The sequence below is a fragment of the Salvelinus alpinus genome, chromosome 19 (genome assembly GCF_045679555.1).
Source record: "Salvelinus alpinus chromosome 19, SLU_Salpinus.1, whole genome shotgun sequence".
Lineage (NCBI taxonomy): Eukaryota > Metazoa > Chordata > Actinopteri > Salmoniformes > Salmonidae > Salvelinus > Salvelinus alpinus.
The window spans coordinates 14307540-14318059 of record NC_092104.1 but is presented as its reverse complement, the minus strand read 5'-3'; the positions used below and the strand labels follow the sequence as shown (position 1 = coordinate 14318059).

Here is a 10520-nt window from a genome sequence, read left to right as displayed (position 1 = left end):
GCAATTTTAAAGTAAAAAATAGGTAATAGGTGAACAATAGATAAGTTAAGAAATAAAAAAACAACAGTGAAAAGACATGTTCAATAACCTGTGCTGGGCTCTACTTACAACAGGGCCAGTTCGTTCACACACAAAATGTCACAGGTAAAACATTGAAATACATTAATTTCTGCATTGTTGTGATTGTGTGTGACTTTAACATCCATAACAGCCTGATGACATTACAACATTGCATTTTGGTCCCCAATGCAGAAACACCACAGAAAAATGACAACTTCAGTTAAAAAAGGAAGAGGAAGTATGAAGGTGTACCCACAGTGTCCAATCATGTGTAAGGTCCCATTGACTACATTCCAGCCTTTACAAGCCCAAGAATTGCCACAAATAAAACCATTACACAACCATGTAGGCTGGCTCATAATGCTATTTAAATGGAACAAGGAAATGTCTTTCCCAGCAGTAATATTGAGGGTAAGCTTTCAATAATTTTTTCTCTCTCAGTATTTGGCTACTCATAATACTCTACTGTACAGTTCATACCCTTCATAGGCAGTTGATGAATGTCCTCCATCTCACTCGGTTCGGGGCAAGTTTTTCCAGGTCACACCAGTTGAGACCGCTCTCAGTAATTTCTGCCTGGATCTCTCTCCTCCAAGTGTTTCTGGGTCGACCACAAACCTACAAAAACAAAATCCCTGTACAAATACTAAATCTAAACAACCCATCTCAGAGAAATTACTGTGCATTGAAAGTTCTGTATGTCACTCAATTCAACCGTACTCCTCTGTATCCTAATGTAACTTTACGACTAATTGTGATGCATATGATTTAATTTCTAGTGTCAATGCAGATTACACACCCAGGTGGTGCCCTATTCCCTACATAGTGCATTTTATAGGGAATAGGTTGCCATTTCGGATGCAAAAAAACATTTCTGGTATAGATACTGGGGGATGTTGCTTTATCATCTCAATGTCTATGGATTCAGGGGACAATCCACTAATAACAGATCAACATGCAATAACAGCTCTGGCCACCAGAGGTCATGATTACCTAAAAACGGAATAAACTTGAAACAATAACAATATGCTTTTTACCTCATTACTTGTTTTAAAGGCTAGATTAGGTATTAACATATATTTTTGCTTCTCTCTCATGAGATCCAAGACAGTTGATCAGCTTGCAACAAGATTGTCTATCATATCATTTAAGAAAACAGCACAGCAGACCATGTTGCAGTGAAGATAATATAAATATTTATTTTCCATGTTCATCTCTGAAATGTCTACATGCATCATGTCCAGCAATTCCAGTAGTAGTAAAAGAGGTCGGTCATCTCTCAGGGTTGGTGTGTTAATTCATCTGGTGTGTCGTTATTTAGAGAGGGTGGTTTTACTGTATAAAAGGGGAGTCCCAGAGATTTATAACCAGCCACATTCATGAGAGAAAACAAAGAGCAACTTTCAATCCATCAAACTAAAATTTCTAGAAAACCTGGGAATATCTGGACAGTTATTTGCATTTTGCAACCCTAGGGTACAATATTGATGTAGGTATATGGTAACTATATGGTAACTATATGATAACAGCCAAAGAAGGTTTAAGTTTGATGTTCATCTTTACCAGTAATCTAGGCCTACATCAATGAATAGGTTCATTCTACGAGTCCAATAGTCTTTCTGTCTCACATACATTATTTTTGAAAAAAGGCTAATCAAATCATCTGCACCCAAAGAGCATCCCATTACTGTATGTGTCTGACCACTTCACTGTTCTTCAGAGAGAGGGGAGGCAGAGAGTTAGGGGAACAGTTAGGGGAATAGTTCAATTAAAATTCCACCACAAAACTCATTTCTTTCATTAGTGCACGGTTGATAAAGTCCCAAAATGTTTTGTATGTCAGCAATGAAGTTATACAACTTTCAAAATACAGAAATATAGCCAGTAGGATGCATTTTGCATCATGATCCAAAACACAGCATCATATCATGCTCGATGCATCACACCAGCTGTATTTATGCATTTTGAAAATTGATTGCTGAAATGTAAAATATTTTGGGACTATATCAACAATGGACTAATGCTACAAATAACTAAATATAGTTTTTGTGTGGAGTTGTCCTAAGTAAATCAAAGAGCTAATAACACGCTTTCCTGAGAGATAACCGTAATAGGCAACTTCTGAACAGACTCTAGTGTTCATCCAAAATGGCACCCTATTTCCTATATAGTGCACTACATTTGACCAAAAACTATAGGGCTTTCGTCAAAAGCCCTATATACAGAATAGGGTGCCATTTTGGAAGCACACTAGGCTAAAGAAAAAAAGGTTTGTTTGCAATCAGAAATATAGAATAATAATGTGTACAAATACATCATTAGAGCCAGGTTGCCATCTCTCTGTACAGTACACATCAGTGGCTATTTACATAAATAACATCACAAATCATGGGACAAGCCATGTGTTTGTTTGATACGGTATATTCAGTGCTTGACCTGGACTGAAATAGGTTCTGGTACTGATTCTGGGTGCCGGTACTGTTAATATTTAGATGCAGGAGCTCCACAATACTTTTGAGCTAATATTCTATATAAGAGGAACAAGAGCTCAAGCAGTTGAACGTTTGAGGTGCCGGTACTCCGGCGAGCTCCTGCCCACGTCAAGCACTGTGTATATGTATGTACATAATGGGGTTGCTCTGTTTCAGAGTTCTGTAAAGAAGTTCCAAATTCCTTTGAAATCATTCAAGTTATTTAAATATCATCATAAGCAAGTTTACACAAGAAACTTGTAAGGATCATAAATGCATATTGAATTGTATCCCTTTTTCAGCAGAGCACAGCATCATCAAGTCATGCATAGAGGGACCATTGATACTGAGAATATAATGGCTACATAACAAAGCGTAAAGGTTTACCATACATACTGCATGTGTACATTTATGAAACATATTAAAATCACGTTTGTATGTAAAAAAACAACAACACTTTTTGGTAATGAAGAAAGTCAAAGATGACTTGATCCAGGTCTTCAGAAGGCGTCATTAGTGGCACCATATTCTCCACATACTGTAGTGCACTACTTTCGACCAGGGTCGATAAGGCGCTGGCAAAAGTAGGGCACTCTGTAGGGAATAGGGTGTTATTTGGGACACAGATATTTAGTCTGCCAATGATTACTATTGACAGCTTGATAAATTGGCATATTCCCACTATGCTCCATCTGTTTCAAAGGCATATGGCCTAACATCTGCAGTTCCAGAATGATTTATAGGACCAGTTCCCAGACCCAAATTAAGCCTATTCCTCAACTGAATTTTCAACTGAGATTATCCATGCTTTTCAGTCCAGGAGTCTGGGTCATACTGCAGTCTATGATTTAGGAAACTTGTATCTGGATTGGTTATTCAATTTCACATTCTGCACAAAGTGTGTGCCTCCAACACAATCTCCCTGTTCACTATTATTAAAGGTTTGTGGTTTGGACATTGGCCTGTATATTTCACTGTAAGTCATGGTCTGGGTAACATTCAAAAGTATGATGCAAGTATCAAAGTTAGTCTCCACAGATTGTGTAATGTAATAAATCATACACCAACAGACCCAGAACACATTTATTTTTTCACTGTAGTTCTTCTCTGCTCCCTTCCTGAACCTTTCTGTCGGTGTCTGTCGTATGAAGCAGGGTAGTATTCATTAGTGCACACCGTAGCATAACATTTTGCAACAGAACACGAAAACAATAATTTGTTGTTGGAAAAGTTCAGGTATAGAATCTTGCAGAACGTGGAGAATCTTATCCATCATTATACACGCTAATCTCTCAGTCAGTTAGTTGGTTGTGCACATGTTTGACAGAAAAAACAGAGGATATTACAGAATCAAATCCACAAGAGATAGAGTTAACATACAACAAAACAAGGCATGGTTATGATAGGCCAGACGGAAAGCTTAAAGATCATGTAGGTTTTCTGAGAGTGTGAGACGTCATTGGTCCCAGATATCAGTCTGTTTCAAGAGGAGATTCACGTCAGTCGGTCATTCAGATATAATGTTCATACAGTCCTCCTCCTCACCAGCCCTGCAGTGTATGTAGTGTATCATGTGGGACAGGTCAAAAGGTCAGACAGAGAAACCTGATGGGTGTTTGTAGGTGTGCAAGGGAGTGAGAGTATGATTTGATCTTCCTGTACATGTAGGATGATATGTTTTATAGGTGCATATCAGAATGTCCAGAGTTGTCAGGGTTACTTGTGGCTCCGCTGAAGGTAAAGGGTGGAGTCATCAAACAAAGGATTCTTCACCTCCATCTCTCCCGTCTAGAGAGCAAAAGAGAGAACGAGAAAGAAAGATAGAAAAAGAGAGGGCGAGAGAAAGGAGAGAGAAGTTATTACACAGCTAAAACAATAAAATGTGTGTATCCGTAGCCTATTGTAAGTACAAATGTATGTAAACTAAATGTACAGTATTTAAGGTAAATATATATTGGATATCAGCTATCGCTGCCTCTCCATGTCTGCTATTGTACTGCATGGCTGTGCAGTACACTGTATGTGCATCAGGTATGTCTGTCTCTTACCGGGGCCAGTCCAGGGCACTCGTATACCGTGAAATCCCCATCCTCATTCTCCTCATCTGACGTGGCCCCGGAGTCAGGCACCTTGGGTTCATCCCTGTGTCTGGAGAAAAAGGAAAAACACTGAGTCATGGAGGTATCCAACCACATCACATAACATCCCAACCCACCATTCACAGAGGAGAACACCGATACAGACTGACAGGAGGACAGGGAAGGAGAAGGGAGGGAAGAGGAGGGAGACAAGGGCAGTGCCTGGAAACATTTAGTTCACTTCCTCCAAACCCCCTCAAATCCTCTTAAAAAACACTGGACCTTGGACCTCCACCAATTAGCTTTGAAAGGAGTTGAAGGAGAATCAGGAAGCAAGAAATGGACAGATAGTAATATTTTTAGACAGACAGGGTCAGAGGGCAGACAGATATGTCCGGTTAAAAGACAGACAGAAGGCCAGCTGGACAGACAGACAGAAGGCCATGGGGGGTATGACTCACTTCTCCAGGCAGAGCATCTGCTGTTTCTGGTGTTGGTAGTGGTACATCTGAGCACTCTGAGCCAGCCTCCTATCCCCAAGCTGCAGGCAGGACACAGAGGGAGGGCCCGAGATGACATGGCTCTCAACCAGACGCCGTTTCAGTATAACATTTATTGTACAGAAGATGTCTTTGTTCCCATGTGATTAGTATGTTATCAAATCAAACTTTAGATTTATTGAAAATAAAAATGTGTTTTACAGTAAAACAATAAAATAAAGGAGATAAAATAAACAGATGGCAATTAATGAAATGTATAAAATAACATGAAACAAAAAAAAACACTGACATGAATATAATCTGTTGTAACCATGACTTCGTGTGATTATGTGTTCTGCTGTACTTACCACATCGTTGTCATAGGAATGGGGCCCCATCCCCCCATAAGCTGGGTAGTCGACCTTCTGAGCCAGTCGCACACCTCTCTGCAACCTGGGATAAGATGGGGGACATCAGGGTTAGTTTCCCATAACCACATTATTAAACTACATGACAATTATTAAAATGAGTCAGTACATTTAACTAAGTTAAGTAGGGAACAACAACCACATATCCCAGTTATCGCAGACCATTCTTCCACATAGCTGGAATCAGCTAAATCAGTGCAAAACAGATGTAGAGTTTTACCTGATCCAACAGACACCAGCCAAGAGCAAGGCAACAGATCCCACAACCAAAAACACACTGGTCATGACTGTGAAGAGACAGAGAAAGGCTGTCAGGAGAAGAGGATAGAAACATCTGTCAGAGGAAGACATGTTATCCAGAACACCAGGAACAGGTCAGGTGGGGAGACAGAGTAAAGCAGTGGCTGTTTGTGGGGTGCATCTCAATTGTAAACTCAGCAAAAAAGAAAAGCCCCTTTTTCAGGACCCTGTCTTTCAAAGATAATTCGTAAAAATCCAAATAACTTTACAGATCTTCATTGTAAAGGGTTTAAAAACTGTTTCCCATGCTTGTTCAATGAACCATTAACAATTAATGAACATGCACCTGTGGAACGGTCGTTAAGACACTAACAGCTTACAGACGGTAGGCAATTAAAGTCACAGTTATTAAAACTTAGGACACTAAAGAGGCCTTTCTACTAACTCTGAAAAACACCAAAAGAAAGATGCCCAGGGTCCCTGCTCATCTGCGTGAACGTGCCTTAGGCATGCTGCAAGGAGGCGTGAGGACTGCAGATGTGGCCAGGGCAATAAATTGCAATGTCCGTACTGTGAGTCGCCTAAGACAGCGCCACAGTGAGACAGGACGGACAGCTGATCATCCTCACAGTGGCAGACCACGTGTAACAGCACCTGCACAGGATCGGTACATCCGATCAGTCCATGAGGAGGAGATGCACTGCAGTACTTAATGCAGCTGGTGGCCACACCAGATACTGACTGTTACTTTGGATTTTGACCCCCCCCCCCCTTTGTTCAGGGAGACATTATTCCATTTCTGTTAGTCACATGTCTGTGGAACTTGTTCAGTTTATGTCTCAGTTGTTGAATCTTGTTATGTTCATACAAATATTTACACATATTAAGTTTGCTGAAAATAAACGCAGTTGACAGTGAGAGGACGTTTCTTTTTTTTCGGAGATTATTTCCTTGATTCCTCGCATCCTTTCTCCTTGGAACCTCCGATCTTCTACTTCAACGTGCTTTGAGAGGGAGACGAGGAGGGAAATGTGATGAATCAAGGAAATACAATTAAGATTCACCCATGTACGAGAAGGGAGAACAGGAGAGTCCATCTGCAAATTGTCAATATTAATAGGCAAGAGCAGTGACAGTCAGAGCAGCATTCACAAGAGCAGTGACAGTCAGAGCAGCATTCACAAGAGCAGTGACAGTCAGAGCAGCATTCACAAGAGCAGTGACAGTCAGAGCAGCATTCACAAGAGCAGTGACAGTCAGAGCAGCATTCACAAGAGCAGTGACAGTCAGAGCAGCATTCACAAGAGCAGTGACAGTCAGAGCAGCATTCACAAGAGCAGTGACAGTCAGAGCAGCATTCATAAGAGCAGCAGGGTGCGGAGAAATTAATTCTCAACACAGATCAGGGAATCATGGTTCTCTTATTCAAAAAATGGGTCAACTGGGACTGAAAATCATTAACAAGGATTAAGGTTACATACTGATAAACACTCGGCTGTTGGAGGGGTAAGGGATGATATGGGGCCCGCTGCGTACTGCTGGGGTGTGGCTGGTAGTGGTGGTGTTGGCTGTAGTGATAGAGGTGGGTGGAGAGGCTGTAGTGGCGCCGTGTGTCGTAGGCTGCTCTGTGGTAGGCCGTTGGGTGAGGATCATTGATCTGTCATCCTCCTCTTCCTTGACTTTAGGAACATCCTGAAAGGAAGAAGCTAGGAGGAGATACAAAAATAAAATATAATTAAATGGTAATTGATAGCAAAGCAAAAGGACATCTACTACTAACTTAGCAAATGGTATGGTATTACTGGTCACATTATGTTAATACTATATGCAATTAGTAAAATCTTAGTCAATCAAAGCTTCTGAAGTGGCACCCTTTGCGACAGGCCAAAGGTTTGTCCTCTCACCTGGATGTTTGAAACCTGATTCAGTCTCCTGTTGGCTGATGATGGTGGACAGGAAGTCTATCTCCTCGTCCACTTCAGGGAAAGTGGTCACTTTGCCTGCATCAAAAAGGAGACGGAAAATGTTGGTCATTGGGTTTAAATGATTACACAACGATGAGGCAGCATTTCTAATGATTTGTGCATTTCTAATGGAATTTCACATTTTCCATGTGAGTGAAGGAGAGGAGAGGATGAGAGAAGAGAGGAGGAGAGAGATAATGAATCATCCTCAACCATCCCAATGATTCCAGGTTTGACTCAGATCTACAATTACCAATGATGACCTCATACTACACCATACAGAGTGCCTATGGGGACTGTTTGTCCACAACAAATCAGTCATCAGATGCTGACCACATAGGCTACACCTAATCAACTACTGATATCCATACAGAATGAAACACTATGAAATACAGTCATAGCCACTGTACTGTATAGATCCAGCGTCTATTCATCCTATACAGTGGATTCGGAAAGTATTCAGACCCCTTGACTTTTTCCACATTTTGTTACGTTCCAGCCCTATTCTAAAATTGATTAAATAGTCCCCCCCCCCCCCCCCATCAATCTACACACAATACCCCATAATGAAAAAGCAAAAACAGGTTTTTAGAAACTTTTGAAAAATGGAAATATCACATTTACATAAGTATTCAGACCCTTTACTCAGTACTTTGTTGAAGCACCTTTGGCAGCGATTACATCATTGAGTCTTCTTGGGTATGACACTACAAGCTTGGCACACCTGTATTTGGGGAGTTTCTCTAATTATTCTCTGCAGATCCTCTCAAGCTCTGTCAGGTTGGATGGGGAGCGTCACTGCACAGCTATTTTCAGGTCTCCCCAGAGATGTTCGATAGGGTTCAAGTACGGGCCAAAGAATTCAATCTTGGTGTCATCAGACCAGAGATTCTTGTTTCTCATGGTCTGAGAGTCCTTTAGGTGCCTTTTGGCAAACTCCAAGTGGGCTGTCATGTTCCTTTTACTGAGGAGTGGCTTTCATCTGGTCACTCTACCATAAAGGCCAGATAGGTGGAGCGCTGCATAGATGGTTGTCCTTCTGGAAGGTTCTCCCATCTCCACAGAGGAACTCTGGAGCTCTGTCAGAGTGACCGTCAGGTTCTTGGTCACCTCCCTGACCAAGGCCTTTCTCCCTCGATTGCTCAGTTTGACCAGACGGCTAGCTCTAGGAAGAGTCTTGGTGGTTCCAAACTTCTTCCATTTACGAATGATGGAGGCTATAGACAGGTGTGTGCCTTTCCAAATCATGTCCAATCAATTGTATTTACCACAGGTGGACTCCAAGTTGGAGCTGTCAGAAAAATCAGCATTCAGGGCTCAAACAATAATATTTCATAATGTATATAAATGTAATGTATGTATCTCTGTGACTCCATCCATATACCACATACTGGTACTCAGGACAGGGAGGAATGCCAGACAGAAGGAACTTCTCCATGCTGCTCCCATGTGGCAAGTGTGAAAAAACACCTAAAAACAACAAGTGAAATCGACAAATCGCTCATCAAGTACAAAAGCCTTGCGCAAACAAACTGTAGCCTAGTACAAGCATCAAAGATCTTTGTGTTGGCGGAGAGAACACACTGCATGTTTACATTGGATTGGTGTGTGATCCATCATAAAGTTATGAGGCTCTGTGTGCCAAGGAAACAGACAGTTCTGACTGATGCATGGTGCAGTGTGTGGTTCTGTAGTGTGTGGTTCTGTAGTGTCTGTGCCTGCGTATTTTAGACTGAGTAAGCCAGTGATACTGTAATGCTGGCTGAATCAGAGAGTGAGTGAGTGTGTGAGGGAGAGCGGTGCAGTGTGTATGTGAGAAAGTGTGTGGGTATTGGTGAGAGTGGGTGAATAATTGTGGTGCAGTACGTAGGTGGATGGGTCATCCTCTCTGTCATGCAGTGCTGCTCTGAGCGTGTGGGTGAAGGGTACAGAGGGCGGGAGGGAGATTGGGGGGGGGGGGGAGATAGAGATAATGAGAGAGGGAGAAAGAAACAGAGAGAGGAAGAGAACAATACTGTAGAGAGAGTGAGTGAGAAAAGAGAGCAGAGAGAAGTACAGAGATAAAGAGAGGATGGAACAGAGAGAGATACAGAGAGAGGTACAGAGAGAGAGAGAGATACAGAGAGAGGTACAGAGAGAGAGAGAGAGACAGAGAGAGGTACAGAGAGAGAGAGAGAGACAGAGAGAGGTACAGAGAGAGAGAGAGAGACAGAGAGAGGTACAGAGAGAGAGAGAGAGAGAGAGAGAGAGAGAGAGAGAGAGAGAGAGAGAGAGAGATACAGAGAGAGAGAGATACAGAGAGAGAGAGAGAGAGAGATACAGAGAGAGAGAGAGAGAGAGATACACAGAGAGAGAGAGGTACAGAGAGAGAGAGAGGTACAGAGAGAGAGAGAGGTACAGAGAGAGAGAGAGGTACAGAGAGAGAGAGAGAGAGAGAGAGAGAGAGAGAGAGGTACAGAGAGAGAGAGAGGTACAGAAAGAGAGAGAGGTACAGAGAGAGAGAGAGAGAGAGAGAGGTACAGAGAGAGAGAGAGAGAGAGGTACAGAGAGAGAGAGAGAGAGAGAGAGAGGTACAGAGAGAGAGAGAGGTACAGAGAGAGGTACAGAGAGAGAGAGAGAGAGAGAGAGAGAGAGATACAGAGAGAGAGAGAGAGAGATACAGAGAGAGGTACAGAGAGAGAGAGAGAGAGAGATACAGAGAGAGGTACAGAGAGAGAGAGAGAGAGAGAGAGATACAGAGAGAGGTACAGAGAGAGAGAGAGAGAGAGAGAGAGAGAGAGAGAGGTACAGAGAGAGAAAG

General features: G+C 42.1%; 1 protein-coding gene across 3 annotated transcripts in view; it reads right to left on the bottom strand.

Annotated features, from left to right (window-relative positions):
• Window positions 1–1233: 1233 nt before the first annotated feature.
• Window positions 1234–10520, bottom strand: part of LOC139545037 (neural proliferation differentiation and control protein 1-like) — a 41362-nt gene continuing 32075 nt past the window's right edge. The window contains exons 3-9 of one of the 3 annotated variants that reach the window (XM_071352392.1): window positions 7661–7756; window positions 7238–7462; window positions 5737–5803; window positions 5457–5541; window positions 5071–5150; window positions 4580–4679; window positions 1234–4319 (exon numbers count right to left, since the gene is read on the bottom strand). In XM_071352392.1, the coding sequence (XP_071208493.1) occupies window positions 4248–4319; window positions 4580–4679; window positions 5071–5150; window positions 5457–5541; window positions 5737–5803; window positions 7238–7462; window positions 7661–7756 (725 nt within the window). In that variant the 3' untranslated portion in view covers window positions 1234–4247. Of the gene's footprint in view, window positions 4320–4579; window positions 4680–5070; window positions 5151–5456; window positions 5542–5736; window positions 5825–7237; window positions 7463–7660; window positions 7757–10520 lie in introns of all 3 variants that reach the window. The other 2 variants (XM_071352391.1, XM_071352393.1) reach the window with 2 other exon arrangements.